Source organism: Homalodisca vitripennis, chromosome 2 (genome assembly GCF_021130785.1).
Source record: "Homalodisca vitripennis isolate AUS2020 chromosome 2, UT_GWSS_2.1, whole genome shotgun sequence".
NCBI lineage: Eukaryota > Metazoa > Arthropoda > Insecta > Hemiptera > Cicadellidae > Homalodisca > Homalodisca vitripennis.
Window position 1 is genome coordinate 47363295 of NC_060208.1, and position 20725 is coordinate 47384019.

At 32.1% G+C, this 20725-nt stretch overlaps 1 protein-coding gene across 2 annotated transcripts in view; it reads left to right on the forward strand.

Moving 5' to 3' along the window:
- Positions 1-20725, forward strand: part of LOC124353898 (cholinesterase-like) — a 60309-nt gene that overhangs the window by 35082 nt on the left and 4502 nt on the right. For both annotated transcript variants that reach the window (XM_046803949.1, XM_046803948.1), the window contains exons 2-8: positions 6964-7099; positions 10841-10963; positions 12719-12878; positions 13420-13605; positions 15120-15328; positions 16149-16323; positions 17412-17614. In XM_046803949.1, the coding sequence (XP_046659905.1) occupies positions 6964-7099; positions 10841-10963; positions 12719-12878; positions 13420-13605; positions 15120-15328; positions 16149-16323; positions 17412-17614 (1192 nt within the window). The remainder of the gene's footprint in view (positions 1-6963; positions 7100-10840; positions 10964-12718; positions 12879-13419; positions 13606-15119; positions 15329-16148; positions 16324-17411; positions 17615-20725) is intronic.

Genomic DNA, 20725 nt, shown 5'->3' on the forward strand with positions numbered 1-20725 from the left:
ATATATATATACTCTTCGAAGTACTTTATAGTGTACACAAAAACAGAATCAAAAAATTCAGTGCTCATGTTTAATTTTCGAGTTGACACAACCCTTCTTCAGAACACACTGAATTAAAACATATAAACAGAACTCAAACCAAAAACAAAAGACATAACCAAAATAAAATTTTAACAAATAAATACCATAAACAACAAGATCCCAATCAGCTGTATGTAGAATATTTGTAAATGTTTACATAGAACTAGAATTTTTTTGTCATAAAAAGGAAAAGAGAATCATCTTAGGTTCAACCCATCTGGTTGCCTTGATTTTAAAATTAATTGATGTGCGATTTCAACATTTCTTAAATTTATCAGATTGGTATTTTGGTTGGGGTTTGGCTCTAAATGGTAAATTCCTTTTAGGCTGAAGCAATTTTCTAATTTATTTTGATTGTGTTGAATCGCTTGAGCAGATAATGGTCTCTCATAATTTTGATGAGCAACATCAAATCGATGATTGGTCATTCTCACTCTTAATGGAGTGATGGTTTTTCCAATATAGTCTTTGGGACAGAATTTACAGGGTTAGTTGATAAATTATGTTTTTTGTAGTGCAATCAATGTTACCTTTAATAGGATATTCTTTTTCAGTTGTGCTACTTTTAAACGATTTAGAATTTATTAACATCTTACAAATGCCGCATCTTGGCTTGTTACAAGGATTGCACACATTACATTTGATGTTATTACTTTTTGTATTGCCTTCATACTTTAATTTCGGTCTAGAGAGAATGTTTTGTAAATTTGGAGGTTTTTTAAAAAATTACTTTGGGGGGCTTAGAAAATAAATTTCTAGTTTCAGGGGAAGATTCCAAAATAGGAAAAGAAAAACCTTTAGAATTTTGTTGATTTTATGAAGGCCAGGAAAATATTGGGTGATAAATTTAGGATCATTAGGATTAATAGCACTAGAAATATTTTTAGGTGCTCTGATTTGTCTATCAACAAGATTTTTTGGATACCCCCTTTCAAAAAGTACATGGGACAGTCTCTTTATGTAGTTATGGAAGTCAGATTGATTGCTACAAAGATTTTTTGCTCTTATTGATAAGCTCTTGGGTATAGATTTTTTAATGTGAACTGGATGGCAGCTGGTGAAATGCAAATATTGCATTTTGTTACTGTCTTTGACATGAATTTTTGTTTTCAAATTGTGTGATTTTCAATAAATACATCAGTATCCAAGAATGTTACTGAATCTGGTGAGATGCTAACCATGTAAATGTTAAAATGCTAAATTTATTGAGGTTAAAAAGAAAGTCGTTAAGTTCTTTGATACCATGCTGCCATATTATAAAAATATCATCTATGTACCTGAAACCAAATTAGAGGTTTATAATTTTGGACTGGTTAAAAAATTCTTTTCCAATAGTCCCATAAAAAAGATTGGCATAAGAAGGAGCCATCCGTGTGCCCATAGCAGTTCCTTTTTGTTTGAAGGTAATTTTGGTCTTGAAAATTTAAAATTATTTAAGGTTAAGATCCATGGTCATAAGTTTGAGAATGAAATTAGTACTAGGTTTGGAATCGTTTGGGCGTGAATCAAGGTAATTTTGGGCAGCGCTGAGACCATCATCTGTAGGAATATTTGTATACAAAGATTCTACATCGACAGTACACAATAAGATGTCGTCAGGCAAGGGTTGATTAATTTGAGCTAATTTAGTTAAAAAGTCATTTGTGTCCTTGATATAGGAAGGAATTGTTCTTACAAACGGCTGCAAGATGTCGTCAACATAAGCAGATATCCTTTCCGTAGGGCATCCATAGCTGGAGATGATAGGCCTGCCAGGAGGTGGTCTGGTAGACTTGTGTGTTTTCGGTAAAGTGTAAAACACTGGAGTTCTAGGACATCTAGGTGTTAGTAGTTCAATGGCTTTTGAGACAATCCCTCTTGAAGACCGTTGTTCATAAGGTAATTTTGGATTTGTTCATTATGTTGAGGAGAAGGATCTTCATCTAATTTTTCATATGTTGATGTGTCATTCAGTTGTCTTTGTGATTCACCAATATTAATCTAAAGAATTCATCAGAACGATAGAGTTACCTTTGTCGCTGGGTAAAATAATTATGTCTTTGTTTTCACGTAGTGATTTATTGCTCTAAATTCATTTTCAGATAAGTTTTTGGTAGTATTTAAGTTGTTAGGAAACGAGGAATTTGATAGATTGGCTAGGACGACATTTATGAATTCTTCAACAGGATGATTAGTTGGTAAAGGTGGAGGTTCCCAACCTGGATTTGTTTTGAATTTTGATAAACAGTCAGGAACTTTTTCAGTTATATTTTGATTTCCTGTATTTTGGACAGTAAAAAAAAAATACTTTAATCTTATACTGCGTGCAAAATTAAGGGCATCCGTAACAAGTTTGAAGTGGTCAAATCTTGGTGTGGGTGAAAAAGTTAGGCCTTTTTCTAATATCGATCTTTCGTGAACATTTGGTGAATAGTTAGACAGGTTTTCAATTCGCAAGGTTTCTTCATTGCTGTAGTTAAATGGACGTAAGTTGTAGCTATGATTGTCAGACTTAAGTTGGTGGTTGTAATTTGGACGAAGACTGTTGATTTGGCTTAATATCGGTAGCATCAAATGGTATTCTTGGTATTTATGGTTTTAATAGAAGTTGTAGTTTGCAGAGGAGTGTTATCGGAAGAATTGGGAAGGATGGTTATCGGAGGAATTGGAAGGGATTTCAAAGGAAGACGTAGAAATTATTGGGAAATTTGGAAGTAAATTTTGATTATCAAGAATGTTTTCAGTAACACATGAAGATGTTTGTCGAAAGGCTTGTTGTGGAATACAAGGATAAGAATCTGAGTTGATAGTGGGGAGTAGAAGTAGGTTATTTTTTTCAGAAATTGAACTATTACCAGTACAAAAACGATGTGAAATTGGGACTATTATTTTGGGTATTTATCAGCTGAATTGCAATAGTTTTTAGAATTCGCTTGCAGATTTGACAACTTGAGATGTAACGAATTGAATTTTTTAGATATAAATTTCTGTGAGTTTGATAATATTATATTAAGGTCATAAATTGCGTCTTGATACTTATTAGAAATCTCCAAATGTAGCAGTTTAAGTTGTTTTCCGTGGTGTTGGGCAAGAGTCTTGTATGAATTCAAAACTAGATTAGTTAATTCAAAGCTAGTTTTTATGGCTAAACCAATAACACTACTGTGAATTTCAGGGGGAAGACCAGTTAGTGGAAATTTGGGTTGTATATATGTATATCCATACCAGGAACCCTAAGAATGTCCATGCAAAATTTCAGTACAATCGGTTAAAATGTTTACGCGTGAAAGCAGAACAAACGAATAAAGACACTTTATAATATTAATTTATAATACTATTAGGATTAGGATTAGGGTATGAAGCAGTGAGTGTTCGGGCTTCAATTATTTAAAAGATAGCAACGTATTATGTATCAGAACAGCGTACCACAAATCACCATTACAGGCGGTTTTGTAAGGGGTTTTAAAACATTGTAATCACTGCTATCTACTTTTCAAGCTACAGACATTTAAAAAATATTAATAGATAAAAATACATTTTTATAATTTTTAAACATATATAAATGTACTTTATATATATTATAATATATATAATATCTATAAAAACTACAAAATCTCTTATTGTACTGTTTTGTGTTTACTAATGACAGTTGGGATTCTATTGAACTTATCTTTTTACTAAAATGTAAATATGTGTAGAATAAAAAATTATATTTACAGAAATTTATGTTATATAAAATTGGTTCTATGGCAACACTTTTTTACTTTTTACAAAAGTAAAACTGTAAAATAGAAGCCTAGCCTTTTTTATGTAACAATTTTGTTACCATCCAAACAATTTCTAGGCCTATAGAAAGTACATTTATATATGTTTTATATATGTTTAAAAATTATAAAAATGTATTTTTATCTTTATTATTAACAAATTTAGTAGAATCAGACACAACTAATTCACTAGGCAATGGTTTCTCCATGTCAGACTTCATCCATAGATACCAAACTAACATTGTCATTCACTGCCCAGTACATTCCTAATGCCACTTCTGTTTAAAATAAATACTCATTGTAAAATGTACGATAAATTATTTACTCAAAAATAAAAATATTGGACCTACAGGATATGAACGTAGGCCAACGTGTGGTTCCAACAAAAATTCAATCAATTGACTCAAATCTTACACTAACCTCTACATTTTTTACTTCACTAATGTATAAAAAAACATTACACAAACGTTTATTTATATACACTAAACAATGAAAATAGCAACGATACAACGATACAAATAAATAGCAAACAATACACTAGTATTGATAATGGTGTAACAATAACCGAGACATCACTACGGCTACGAGACAATTCGTAGTTCTTACCTCAGTGATTGTGCAACAGAACAAAAATAAAATTACAACTTCAACGTATTCAGTGACGATACTTTTCCTTAGAGAAGTTCTTATTTGTTTTGATGTGATGTTCACTACTTGCAGATAACGATAAAGTAAAAACATAAAAATAAAATAGTTTAAGTTATTTTCGACGCATTAGGCATTTTAGGATTTTTTTAAAACATAAAGTTTCCAAATAACGACTGTATACACATTTATTTGCTTACCGGCTATTGAAACGATGTTTCTGACAACCAAGAATACACCATTTTCATTAACGACACTCACGATCGTGTAGGAACTCACAACAAGGAATTTTGACAAACATACGGTAATTTTTCCGTGTTCGGAAATCGTGTGAACAAATCGCATTCGGAAATGTGAACGTCTAAATTTAGAATTCTGTAATGACAAATATAATGTAACTAAAGAATGTTTTACAGTATATAATGAAACCTTAAATCTTTATCTTTACATTTACGCGTGTTTAGTTCAAACAAAGTAAAAATAGACTTTGATACAATAAGCTGTGAGAGATCATATTACAACATAGTTAATGCGTCAACAATCGCTTAAGGCCAGTTAGTTGTAGGGTTAAGGCGCAGTAAGATTTTACAGGATGTAACATGTTAAATCTCCTCGTAGGCCTACCATAAAATGCACAGTCTTGTAATAACAATGTAAGTAAGTCCAGTAAGTTGATGCAATGTGCAATCGACTTTTAGTAAAATGTTTCTTCTTTTGAATTGACCTCTCTTAAGCTTTATTTCTCTGTTGCGTTGGTTTACACTGCAGTGAACCAAGTCATAGAAAAAGAAATGATTATCAATTTACTCTCAGAATTGTATGTTTCTACGGTGTTTTGATGTTATTAATGTGCTTCAACATTTCGATTTTTCAGGGAAATGATAAATATTTTTATCACTAGTGTGATTAGTAGTTTTCTGGCAGAAATCTGTATTTCAATTAGTTGAATCGCTTCAACATCTCGATTTGCAAAAGAAATGATAAAATATCTTTATCGTAGAATGTGTGAATTATACTGAAGTGCATCAGATACTGTATATTGTTAATCACCGTACTGAGTCACTTCAGATAAACTACTATGTCTGACAAGATATAGGCCTACTAGTGAAACCAATGTCAACAGGTACGTGAGAGGTATCATACTCTTAGATAATAACCTTTCCGCACCAGAAATGTTCAAACACCGATCGTGTGTCTTATCTGTGTCTTCACATTGCGCAATATTTGTTCAAACTAAGGTTCGAGACTAAATCTCATACAAAAATACATTGCTACAAATTGATGCAATATTTACTCTTCAAAAGAATAATTAATGATGTGACATATCTGATCATTTTCCTGAAATCATTACGGAATATATGTAGTTTTTTACATTCGAAGTTAACTGGGGCCCAATTTCTCACCAGCCATGTGAGTCAAATATCCGCGCTTACCTGTTTAAAATATAATTTAAAAACAAGAAGCGCTCAAACCGGAAATAAGATTATGATGATTCTAGTCACTCCTTCATTTTTACTTATAGGTAGAAAGAAGAAATCTGAGATTACAAAATTCTTCCTTCATCTACTGAACACACTTTGGAATGGATTTTTGGAAAGGTTGTGTGAACAACGTTTTATTGCTCCTTTAATTATTAATAATTTAAAAGATTTATGGATGTATGTCTTATGACATATATACTAGTCTATTCGTATATTTAGCAAAGTAATAATACTTTTTAATTAGCCAAAATTGATCCGTTCGTTTGGGCACGGCCGATTATTATACGATCGTGGTTGCGCACACGTCTATTGACCAACATTTGTCCAACACTCACTTTTATGAAACACTGATTCCAAACAGCGTATCCACTGAATAGCAAAATTCAGTTTATTGGACTTTCATACATTTTTTAGTTTGTCTTTTTTGTGGGAAAGCATTAATCTCGATTTTAAATTATCTTCCAGATCTTATTTTAAAAAGTATTTCGCTTCAGTACATCAATCTTTTGATGATGAGTAGTTGCTAGAGAAATTGAGATGTTGAACAGTTCTGAATAAAGCGTTGACATTCCTCCAGTATCAATTGATGCTTTCCAAGTGTTGTCAAGAACCTAAAAAACTCTAGATTTATAGAAGATTTAAATATGAAAAGTAAAGTGATAAGGTTTGTTATACTTTTAAGGTTGTGCCTTAACTGGGTAGTAATTAAGATATATTGAACTCCTGGTGGGTATAGATAATCGGAGTTACAATTTTAAAATATTTGAAAATATCTAAACTGAGTCATATTGTGATAGTACAGTATTTGTTCCAATATTTCTCCATTTACGAGGGAGAAGGGTAAGATTCCCTATGTTATTTTGATAAATAATGTTGAATACTCTCTTCCTAAAAAAAACAGCATGCGATTCGAATTGCCTTTTAAAAATATGTTTGTTTTAAACTAGCCATTCCTGAATTACTCTTGGTTTAATATTCGTATATTTGACGCCATGTATTATCACTTATTCCAGTAAAATGTCTCAAGTGAACGTGACTACAAGCAAAGGGGACATCATCGGACTTCGTGTCGACCCCAACCCCGCTACCGGGGTCTCTTACGATGCCTTCCTCGGTGTCCCGTATGGCAAAGTTCAGGGCCGATTTCAGGTACGTACATTCCGATCTTTACAATCAATAATAACTGTTTTACTTGAAATATTACTTAATTGGGATTCTATATGTATTTTATTAATATATTTTTATTTAAAGTAAAAAAATTATGGTTGCCTGTAAAGTCGGTTTTACGAACGAAGATTTTACGTGACAACGTCTTTTTCTCGGTAGAATATTTATTGATATGAATATTATTAAATTGCACAATAGGAACAAGGAATTGAATGAAAATAAGAATTGCACAAATTTTAACTATAGAAATATATTTTGTTTACTAAAACATTGTACATAATTTGAAATTAATTAAAATTTGTTATTGTAAATGGTAAAGTTGAATAAAACATTTACTAAAATTGGAATTTGAAATTCTTGCTAAACACAGTTAAATTCTAACTCCGCGCGTGGTGATTGGTCGGTTTAGTTCGTTTGTTTGGTCGCACTGTTATGACAGGTTAGAGGTTATAATTTGTTATTTTAAATGTTTGACTAGCAATACGCGCTGTTTCTTCTCAATCGACTGAATTACGATTGATTGCAGAGTGATTTAAACTAATAATTTACTTAACACTATCAACATTTGTCAATAGTATGACATAACCTATAAACTCAGTTTCTCAACTTTTGTGTCAATCTAACAATTAATCAATCAATCATAGTTTACGATAATGAAATATCAGTGTACAATTATTTACCTTTATTGTTGTAGTTGTTGTAAATGACGAATCTAAGCACTCCACATTTTCACGAATAAACATAGTTATCTGCTTTATCCCGTGCGGCGGACCCACAGTTATCTGCTTTATCCCGTGCGGATCCCGTGCGGCGGACCCACTGGACGGGCATCGTAACGTTACCGGGCGTTACACTTTTTCATGAGTGACTCCGAGCCGCAACCTAATTTAAGACGTTGTCACGTCAAAAAGTAAAAAAAAGTAAAGTAAAGAATGTCTTATTTTACCAGGCGAAGTAATTAAAAATAAAGCGTAGTAAAGTAATTCGTTTTAGAAAAACGTTGTTTAAAAAATAATGAGTGTACGATTATGATACTATTATTTTAATAAAGAAATATACTGTAAATTATTGTCTAATATTATGCATGTGAACGATCACGTACGCAAAGGTTGCAGAACTAATTGCAGCACATGAACTTAATTGATACACTGTAACAAAACATGCATATTTATGTAATGTTATGTTATCAAGCTCAGTTCTCCATAACATTGGCCTGTTTTGACTGAATAAACATTGCAAATTAATGTCAATCAAAACTCACATTCTGCTCACTGGAGTAGATACTCCAAAAGAGTACATTTTATGGAGGAACCGTATCGGTACGTGATCTTGTAGCAGTCATCTTCAGTCGATTCCCCGTGTTATATAATACGTTACTCTGGTCAATGAGTATTAAACTAAAGTATTCATTTATCTAGTTTACCATCTCGGATGTAGGCTAAACACGAGCCAACCACTGAACAACAAACCTGTGCACATTGGGGCCACATGCCTGTCTCCTTGCAAAACCTTATATAACCATAATCAATTTTAATGTATGTTATTTTTGTGTTCTATCATATACATATACTACTTAAAATATACAAAACCTGGTTCTGACCCGTACATGTGATGTAAATTAAGTTATTTCGAAATAATTAATGGATTAAAAAATGTGTAATGTTAATTTGTATTGTATACCTAAATTTGTAAATCGCGTTACCTTATACATAGAATACAAAATATTTTGTAAAGAAAAGGGTCGTGTAAGTACAGTTTAATAGGGATTATTGGAGTAATTATAAGGCATAAGTTCAAAATATTTAACACAAACTGAACAAAAAAAAAACTAACAACTAAATAATAACTTGTTACAATTTGTATGACCCTGCCTTTGTAATTGATTCCAGTCTCCTCCCTCCAACATTTAAACACATTTTTAAACGAACTTAAATGAGTAAAATAGTTATATCTAAATTGAAACAGATTTGTAATCTCATCCAGATTGAACTCAGTGATTTTGATAGACATGATATACTTTTTCAAACAAAAGAAGTACCGATATGGAAAATTAGAAATGGAAAGTCGAAAGAATAATTATTCTCTTTTTTCTCTTTTTATTCCGTGTTAAACAAGAACTTTTGGCTCGCTCACCGGCCACCAGTTTCAGGCAGATTTCCGTTGTAGTTCATAAGTGAAACTTACGTCACTGAACCACCTGTTTTAGTAAAATCTACAAGAACGTACATTAAACTATCTCTGAAACACTCGAAACTCTCGTATTCTGAGAGCTCCCAGCCAGCTGTATCTTCCATCTCTGGGTAGCACTTAGCATTTGAAAGGTCCACGTTCCTCATAGCTCTCAACCTCCAGAGTTTCTGGCCTCCAACACCTCCCGTCCTCTAAGAGCTCTCAGCCCCAGGAAGCTCACGACGTTCCCGGCAACATTAGGGAGCCTCCAGTTTCTGGCCTTTACCAGATTACGCCAACCCTCGTTTTCTGAAAGCTACCACCTTCTTAGATTGCTTGCTTAGCTTCTAGAACTTCCCGGCTTTAGGCAAATCTCGGAACAACTCTGAGCCTTTGGAACCTTTCAGCCTGTAAGACCTATGGGCCTCTAGTAGTTCTTGGCCCCTGGAAGCTCTAAGCCTCTACAACCTCCCGATCTCTGATAAGTCCCGGATACGGCAGCCTCTATCATAACCTCTTGCAGATCTCGACCTCGGGAGCTCCCGGCTTCAATGGTTTGGAAATGTATAAAAAATAAAGATAGATTCCTATGACCGTGACTTATCTTAGGAATGTTTGGATTAAACTTATAACACTAATAAAATAGATAATTAAACGGTAATTGAAATAAAATGTACATTACATTTACATGATGTTATATCTCACTTCCCACTATGGGCGTCAAATAGGAAACACACATGTGAACCTCGTAATGAGGGTGAAAAAGCTGGGTGGGGGATTTTGACGTCCACATTTGACGATTCATTCTAGCAGTTTTGGTATACTTGACCTTCTTTATTAAATGTATAATACCAATGAAATCTTTGAATAGGACGTTAATAATTAAAAACTTGTTAATTCTACCACCATATAGATATCTTTTATACTTAACTTTACTATCGATTCCAATGTTTGTTGATGTAGTGGAGTGATTTACACAGAAGTGAAACAAGAATTATATACGACTTTTGTTAGACGTCTTGTAAAATATGTGAACTTATCGTTTTCATTGAAAACTTGTTTAAAATTTGAATACTTTTCACCATGGTGTGGGGAACCGTTTCTTGGTGAAGACATAGAACATTTATGGCCTTAACGCTCACGGCGCGGTGTGGCGTGTCTTCTGTAAATACGAAATATCTATTCTAGGGTTCGGTTCTCGATACTAACTAGTACACGACATTTTGTTTGGGAATATTTCGTTTTTCTTGGTAGATACAATCCACTTCAAAATGTTATTTTGAGAAATACCTCGTAAATTTTGCAACAGTACGAGAAAATCCTGCACGCCTTTGTGGTAAGAAGGGCTTTTTGTACATTGTGACATTTTTTAATCGCTAGCTTTCAATCCTTTGAACCAATTTTTAATTAAAACTCAACTCGCTGTTTTATTCGATCCTATCTACAAAATTATTCAGACAAACAACTAAAGCTGTGTGTGATAATTAATGTACAGTATTTCCGAGGTACTTACCTCGATCTTAACTAATCGGGTCAGTTATGTTCCATATTCAGGTTGCAGTACAGCCAGACAGCTGGTCTCAACCTCTGGTTACACAAGAGGACGGACCAATGTGTCCTCAACCGAACGCAAAGTATAGCGAGAACTGTCTATTCCTTAACGTATTCACACCGGTGGTAAGTACAATATTCTCTTTAATCAAACCCTTCGTTTGAGTAGCCTATGTTGTGATTTATTACATGTAATGTAAATACCTAAATTCATTTCCCACTTGCTATTGCATTATATCTGATGTCCTCAACCGAACGCAAAGTAAAGCGAGAACTGTCTGTTCCTTAATGCATTCACAAAGATGGTAAGTACAATATTCTCTTCAATCAAACCTTTCGCTTGAGTATGTTGTGATTTATTACATGTAATGTAAATACCTAGGTTCATTTCTCACTTTCTATTGTATTATATCTGATGTACTTGTTTTACTGGTGAGCTCGATGTTATTTTAAAATCTACTGCACCTGTAATAATTGCAATACATAGAGAAATAATTAAAATATATTCAGAATGATAATTAAAATGCCTATTCTGCTACTTTAAACCGTTTTAGACAGAAAAACGGAAAGATTATGTCAATGGGGGCCACGTTATACTCGTACAGCCTCACAATCTTTTGGGAAATGCCTATAGGTGCTGAATATGTTTACATGTACACTTTTAATATTCACTTTAAACATATGAAAACGATTTAATAATGTGAAGGCTTTGTCTACGATTTAATCCAGAAATGATAGTGAGAAATAATAACCCAAGTTGAAATACGAATAAAAGGTTACACCAGAGACTTTTCCTATATAACAGAAAGAAGATTGTAATGAGACCTAAAATGATCTTTTAAATTTTTATGTTTCATTAAAACCATTACCGGTAACAATTTAGAGGGAACAAACCTTTTTACCGACTATGTAAGTTGTTGAATCAAATAATATAGAACTAAATAAAAACTAATTCGTTACAATATTAAAAAAATAACCAATATTAATAATTATTATTGGTTAATATTAATTATTAATACCCACATGAATCAAGAATAATTCTTGATTCATGTGGGTATTCTAATTTATTTTGAGTACTATCAAATTCACAAAAAAAGGAACGGAAGACACATTGTGTATAGCTTATGCCGTAAGTGGAATAGGTACGACAATACCATACTAGTACGAAAATGAGTCCATAAGCTGTGATTACATAATGTGTTGATCTTTGTCAATGGCAGTAAGGAATCTTGGAAGGAGAAAGTTGTTCAGTGTATCCAGCCTGACGTCTGATGAGGTGCATTAAAAAAACAAATTGAACTAAGCATTGGTCAACACACTTATACTCTTACCTGTTAACATAACTAAAACTAATTCTTGCTGGAAGAATTTAAAGGTAGTCTTTAGTTTTTGGAATATCCTAAAAAATCAATTTAGGTAAATAACGATACAGGTATGATGATACAGCCTTGGTTAAGTGATTATTATCTCGGATTTTCCTTGTGCAACATACTAGTAGGAAAGTGAGTCCATAAGCTATGAGTACATAATATATAGATCTTTGCCAATGGCCAGTAAGGAATCTTGGAACGAGAAAGTTATTAAGTATATCCAGCCTGACATCTGATAAGGTACATTTAAACGCAAAGTGAACTAAGCATTGGTCAACACACTAGTTAGCATATACACTTACCTAAAACCAATTTTTCATGAAAGAATTGAATGGTACTCCTTAATTTTTGGAACATACCAAAAAATCGGTACAGCCTCGAGCGATTGATTACCAACTCGATTTGCCTTGTTGGACAACATTCAGCCTCATGGTGTAATATAGGCAAATACAATAATTATAAACATTTATTAACAGTCTCTTATAAAAAACAAACTGGCCCATGTCTACAGAATGCCTCTCAAAATGCTACAGCTTCCTTACCTGTGATGGCTTTTATTCATGGAAGCGCCTTTACAGTCAGTTCTAGTTCTTCCAGATCATACGGACCAGACTTTTTGATCCCTGAAGGTGTCATTCTGGTTGCCATGAACTACAGATTAGGGGCTGCAGGTGGGTGCTTCATCTTTATATATATATATATATATGTGTGTGTGTGTGTGTGTGTGTGTGTGTGTGTGTGTGTGTGTGTGTGTGTGTGTGTGTGTGTGTGTGTGTGACATACTATTAAATGTGTATATATAATTATATATGTGTGTGTGTGTGTGTGTGTGTGTGTGTGTATATATCAATTACCAATTATCATTTTTGGTTGCTTGATTCTACTTCCATGATTTTTCTGTTCAATTTCTTTCTTACAATTGGGGAGACCTCATTAGTACCCGGAAATTTAGAACAATGCTGAAGAAAATATTAGGATGGAGATGGATATTTATATTTAGTAGAACAAATAAAAAGTTGCTCTTAGATCATTATGCTCTTCAGTTAAAGTACAGGTTACAACAGTGGTTAAAGTGAATTCTGATTTAAAGTACAGAATTCATGTTGTACCTTACTTCAGAGGGAATCAATCATTCAGAGGTACTTTTATTCTGTCTGCATTCAGCTCTGTCATAATCTTGTACAATTGTTACATAATATTTTCAATTCACAGGTTTCCTGACACTTGGCACCAAGATAGCACCAGGTAACCTAGGACTAACAGACACCTTGCTGGCGTTACAGTGGATCCAAAAAGAGATTCACAATTTTGGAGGAAATCGTTCATCAGTAACATTGATGGGTCAGAGCGCTGGTTCCGTCATGACCCAGTTTCATTATCTCTCCCAACAGTCCACAGGTAAAAACCCAACCTCAAAATTAAGTATTGATCTGTATGATGACTTATAAATGTCTCATCATTTTTCAAAATATTCGTTATTATAAAGGTATTTGACTTTATGTTTTAATCTCACAATTATCAGATATACATAATGAAAGGTTATATACATTTGCAATTTTGTTGTATAAAAGAAAACTAAAATGCAACAGATATTTTTGGGTAAACAGTAGTAAAAAATGCAATCTTTTTCTATATTTTTTTATTGTTGTTGTTATTTTATACTAACATAGCAGTATTTATATATCTCTATCGCAATACATTACATTTTATATTGGAACTGTTTGAGTTTGCGTTTTATTTTAATATTTTCATGGTATGAAACTTTACCTGTGTTGTTTGTGTTTTAATCATAGATTGAATTTTATATAATCTAAGTTTTTCTGAAAATTCTGTTTCACAAATGACAAATAATCCATTTGTTCTGTTCTCATTTTTAAACTCAGGTTATACCATAGTAACTGTGCATTTGATATTTCAAACTTAGCCATTTTCGGTACTTAGTTAGGAAATTATCCTAATCATTTGTGTTTAATTTAGTATGTTAGATTCAACGTTAGAAGAAGAGAACAATTAATCTAAATTCCTTAAACTTGTGTAAACACATTATGGTTGCAATTTACATAATCCTATTATAATTTACAAAAGCACATTGTCATTAACAAACTGTACACAAATAATACAAACTCATTATTAGTAATTTTTATTCTTATATTCATACAAGTGGCTTTTTAATTTCTTAAAACATATTGTTAAAACATAGGTGATTTAAATAAACACACAGAGTTTTGGTCTGGAATTATGGTGGAGTTTTGCAGTCATTTATAAATTATGATTGCAGAATGAATCAAGAAAAGTTTTTCTTTGAATGATGATATCGTTTGTATTGCACTAAGAAGTTTCCGAAAGTTTTCTACAATATTGTTAAGTACAAGTTTCATTTACTACATAGAGTGAAAACTAGAAGATTAAAACTCTGTAAATCCTCTGATGATATTCACACAAAGGCTGTTAATTAACTTATATAAATTCGTTCAGAATCTATAACAATATTAGAGTTGAAACCAAATTCCCTTCGCAGTGTGTGTTGATGTTGACTTTAGCTTTCAATTAAATTAATGATATAATTCTAACAAATTGTTTATATAAAGTCAAAGACTTTTTTACATGGACAACAAGTATATTTAGATTTATGAATTTAATAATCACTGAGTGTACAGATTATGCGGATCGAAAATTGTAAATCGTTTAAAATAAGTATTAAATAAATTTAAAATTCACTTTAATGTGCTTAGAAATATGTTCCTATCAACTATACTTTGATGAAATATATTTACAATCTGTGACCCTATGAGTTAAAGGTTTTTCTGGATATATAAAAAAACTGGATTCAAGCTGTAATAAAATAGCCTATCTAAAAGTAAACTCATGAAAGTGTGACTTATCTATAATTTGGGACTTTCAATTACTTCCAGATCTGTTTGTCCGAGCGATTGCTCATAGCGGGTCAGCAGCTTCCGATTGGGGTCTTCTTACGCTACAGGAGGGCGTCCGTAGATCCATGTTGTTGGCTCAGTCAGTGGGTTGTGATCCAACCATGAGTAATATTGAACTCTTGAAATGTCTACAAGCAGTGGACATCAAATATATTGTAGCTAATCAATCAATTATTCTCCCTGAAGAAGTAAGGGCAATTTTTTATATACAGAATATTCCTAGTATGTTAAAACCTGAATGTACATTATACTTATTTATATTGATTCAGGAGTGTCTCAAGGGTCCAATCTGGAACCTCTATTTTTTTCTTGTTTATTATTGACATAACATTTATTCTGGTGTCAGTCATAATTCGATGATATCCTGACGATATTGAGCCTCTCTACTGATCGTTGCAGACCAGTTAGCTTTAAAATGAAACATTGTTTTTCTTCTGTGAGGTGGACTGATATTGAACTCATACTAAACCTCAACAGAACAGTAATTACATTATAATGACTTTATCCTAACAATCATTCTTAGTTTAGTGTATGATCTTATGTTTTAAGTAGTCCATACTTGGATCTTAGGAGTCCACTAGAAATGTGTTCTTCAGATTGACCACAAAAAATGATAGATATTGTTTTAAGGTATACAATTTTAATAATCCCTACTTTTGTATTAGTGTTTATCATTAATGTTACTGATAATGGTTTACTGCATTAATTTTTAATACAGCTGAAGTTCTTAATGGAATCGCTTTCTACCACCAATATTGTTAAAAAAGTTGATCAAATTATATATAGTTTTTTGATATTTCTTGTTGAAATCAAAAGTTTAAATCATGTTAGGGATGGATTTTAGATTCTCAATTTATTTAGTTACAGAAACAGGATCTAATATTGTGACCTTTTTATGTTGTGCCTTTAATTTTTCAAGACAATTGCAATTCTTTATGCCATCTTTTAATTAAATGGAAAAATTATACACTGGAGTTTTGGTTTACTGAAGTCCGATTCCTTGAACAGGATATCATCTCAGGATCTTGTGGAATGAGGTTTGTGCCAGTGTTGGACTCCTACTTGACAGCCGATATGCCTTTCTTCAACAATACTCTAGAGAATCTCATGGCTCAAGCTCTAGCCCGGGGGAAGCCACTCATCACAGGGATTACCAGAGAAGATGGAGTTGTCAAATTCATGTGTGGGTTCAACTCTTAGATTTTTAATTGTTTTTACTTTATTTAAAATTTTCCTGTTGATGTTTGTATTACTTTCAACTACGTAATTATGTATCATCATTAAATAAATTATCCATAAAAAATTGTAGACATTATGTGGCAGAATTAAAGCTGTGGAGGTTTTTGTCGTAACTCTAGTCGAAATAATGTATTTTTTAGAAGATATTTCTTTGAAACAAACATAATATAGTCTAATATCATATAAACACATGTCAGAAATGCTTAGTTTTTATATGCGGTAAAAATTTACAGCTTCCACAAGTAGGTGGAGCTCACAGCTACAATAATGGTACATATTGAGATTCTTAGTTGGAACTGCCACTTAGATATGTTTCTAGAACAAAATACACATAAGGTCTGTAAATAACTCAAGTAGCGAATGTAGGATACATAACAAATTTTGTTTCACTTGGTATCAGAATAGAGTTTATTCTTTGTGTATTTTGTATGGTATTCAAAAATAATGGAAAAAGAAGAAAGTGTCTGTTGAACAGATAGAAAATGTTACAAGCTAACAAATTTCTATATGTTTACTTTGTGAATTCTCATTAGTACCACTTCGTACCTGTAATTTACTTATGGTATATAAGGGTGGTTTGAGGCTAGCCAACTCTCATATTCTTTATATTTCCCTATTTATGGGCACAGTGGGTACAAACCATAGAGCGAATGTCATCGTATCATTGTACTGCTCTAACTCTTTGTGTTACATTGAACCTTTACAGTAATGTAGGAACGGATTTCGCAAAAGGGTAGAATTTGCATTAGAAACTGGATTCAGTCAACTTAAAAGCCATGACCAAAACTCCCTGATCCTCCCGGAGAGGATTTCTTGATCAAGGAACTGTAATTAATTACACTTGCTGAGAAACAGTAGATCTAGGCTAGGACCAATATAATTATATGCTTAGTATCTTCGTTACATTCAAAACCTCACTGATGATTTTTACTTTAAAATAAACGCTTGGCACATTTTTTTTTTGTTACATGGCTGCAAATCAGATTTGGAGGGTGACAAAAATAATTTGAATGTTTGATTTTGACATTTCAGTGGATGATACATGGCGACTAGCAGAAGACAACTTAGCAACTTTCATACCACGGAGACTCTACCAGAGTGCAAGTGACGATGACAAGGTGTCACTACAAGAACAGATACGAGACAGATATTTCAGAGATACCGTAGATAACAACAAAGTGTCAGATTTAATCCGTATCTACACGGACACAATGTTCGCTTACCCTTCCACACAGGTAAGAAACACTATGATCCACTCAGGGAAGGCTACAGCACACAGTAAAATCTGTGTAACCAGACATGAAGATGAGGTCCACCAAAAGGAGTGGATTTTACCGAAATATTTAAAACTTTTATTCAATTATATACACAGAACATGTAGATCTACTCAAAATTACGATACATTGATTTTGGATCATACATTCTTTGCTGTATAAGTGAGGTCCGGGTGTAGTTGGCTACAGTCATACGAGATCCGAGCTCCCTGTAGTGTTGGTGGGGGTGGGTTTGTTGCACGCCTATTTGGCCACAATCATACAATAGATCTGGCAGTGCAAGGTTGCCAGATTGCGTGTCACGGAGTTGCCATCACTCCCTGTCTGTCCGAGGCCGTGAATTATCTTCGAGGCGATGCATCCGTTGTCATGATACACACTTATTACTATTGTGCGGTTAAACTGAGATCTGTTATACTTTTATTGACAAGCTTATGAATTATTACTACAAAGAAAATTATTGATATTTTTAATACATTTTAGTGAAAATATTTGTTAATATGAAGACATTATGTAAATGTCTTGTTAAAGTATGAATGGTTTCAACAATATAACAAGTTTATAAAAATTACATAACTGTATTTTTAAATATACAATTGAGTAACTAGTTATTAATTATAAATTATTGGCAATCTACTAGCTTAAATAACACCACTGGCTGTTTGGTTGTATCACATTTAATAGTTAATAATATTGGTGACAGTTTTACTAGTTTACAAACGCCACATCTGTATCAATAAACTGTAACTATATCGCTTTTTTAATGGTATAAATGTTACATCTAAATGATCTTTGTTAGGCATTTTGGACGAATAACAAAATCAAATATAGATTGTTTACTATGAACATATTTGGTAAATAATGTCAAACAAGTATAACTGTTCAGATAAACATGTTCATATGGTTTAGTTAAAATAAAAATTTAGCAAGAAACAATTAACACATTTGAATAAAAGTATTTGTATACAATTTTAATTAAACACACCTGTTACCATAAATGTATCTCGGATGACCAAAAGGAGGGGTTACCACTACAAATTTTCTGTACTTCCCTGTCAAGCTGAGGTATAGGAGCATTCCCCTAGAAAATATCAAATGGTAATAATATTAAACATTGTTAGTTTGACAGCCGTGTGAGAGTATTATTATTTTATGCTCAGTAAAAATGGTTATAGCTTAAGCAAAAATATACACTTTTGGAGACCGCCCAATAACACAAAAGAATTTCAAGAAAACTTTTCTTGTATATTAAAGAGAATAACAGAGGCTTGGAAAATGGCCTTGAACTACAAGATAGGTTAGAACTATAAGATATAATTTACCTAGAATTTATACATTCTAAAATGGGCTTCCAGGATAATTACATGTTACTTGCAAATATGGGTGTGTACTTGTGTAACTTTAATAATATGCAATAATATTATTTTAATAACATTTTTTTAAACTTTATACCATGCTATCGCAGATAAAAAATATTAGGCTATTAATTGACATGTATTTTTATACAGGATATATTTACTGTGAAAAAATTAGATAAATTAGGAAACATGAAATTAGTAATTGTTCGTTTTTATTACAGTTTAGTGGTTAATGTCCAATGCGTGCGTTGCACTCAGATGTCACTGAACAAATATAGATATATAAAATGAGAACTTAAAGTTAAATATTATTTACAAAGCATGATATCTGTTACTTTATATAAATGTTTATTTTCATACACCAATTGTGACAGAACCACGTTTTAGCGATTAGTAAATAACTATCTTAATAAGTCATTAAAGTACACGAATATAAATTGACGAAAAATAAATCTAATTTATTTGTTGGGGACTTGAATATCATCCTACTAGTCATAATCATAAACAAGACTCTAATGTCATATTAGATATTCTGTTTGGTTAAAGATTTAGACAAAATATTACAGTCATCAACTAGAGAACTGACAGGGGAGGCACGTTATAAACAAAATATTTGTAATTCTTTCGTATAAGAAATTAGCTTTTTCTTTAGCAGTTTCTTAGAGGTAAACATGCTGTACCTCAAAAAGTTATAATTTTTAATAAGAAAAACATAAAAAAATATTGTACATAAAAATTGGAATTTTGTTTTGAATAAGAGATGTTGTAAGGTAGTTCATTAATTTTGCATAAACACTTTTAGAGACTATTCAAAACAAGCTTTCCCTTTAATTCCCTAATGAGTATCAGTGGATAAGAAGATAAACATTTTAATCATAAAATTATAAATAACAGAAGAACTTCAAGATGCTTATGTTTTACAGATTACTGGCCCACCATGTTAAGGAATTTAGTATCTCATGGTATTTTAAAATATTAAAACAACCATTTAATAATTAGGAAATTTACTTATTCAAGATATATATTCATAACCCTTTATACGAAGTAGTCACTTCTGTCGGTCAGTCCCGTGACTGCCTTTCCATTTTTTTTTTCATACTATTCTTTCATTTACGTAATACAATTACAATTACAGTACACTTGTATAAACATTTGGTCTTAATAGGATAACAATTTTCCAAGTTATGAATTTTCAAAATTTTAGTTTGGTCGAAATGTGCCAAAACCGGTATTTTCCTTGTTATTGAAATATAAACTGGAAGTTATTTTTAGTAAACAGTTTGATATGTAGAAACACATAAATCAACATGCTAAATTGTAATATAACTCCCTTTATTGTAGCTCTATTAGTTATGTTGTGGTCAACTTTCAAACTCAAATAACTATACTTTTTGATTCAAGGGTAGACATCAAGATTTAGCTTTGGTCTTAATTTTTTATTTCAAATTAACTATTTTGTTAATGTTATGATTAAATGTTGTTTTAATTAAATACACTTCATAAAAACTGTATGTTTTACCAAACATTTTCATTATCCCTGATATAATGTTTATTGGTAGTAGAATGGTTTTACTGTAAACTTTATGCACTCTGATCTGATCTTTTCCCTCCTTTTATTAGTTCATAAGTACTATATTTAACGATTTAAAACCTAATATTTAAAATTTTTTAGACACATTGAGAAGTAGTTATTTTATAAATTGTAAAATACTAT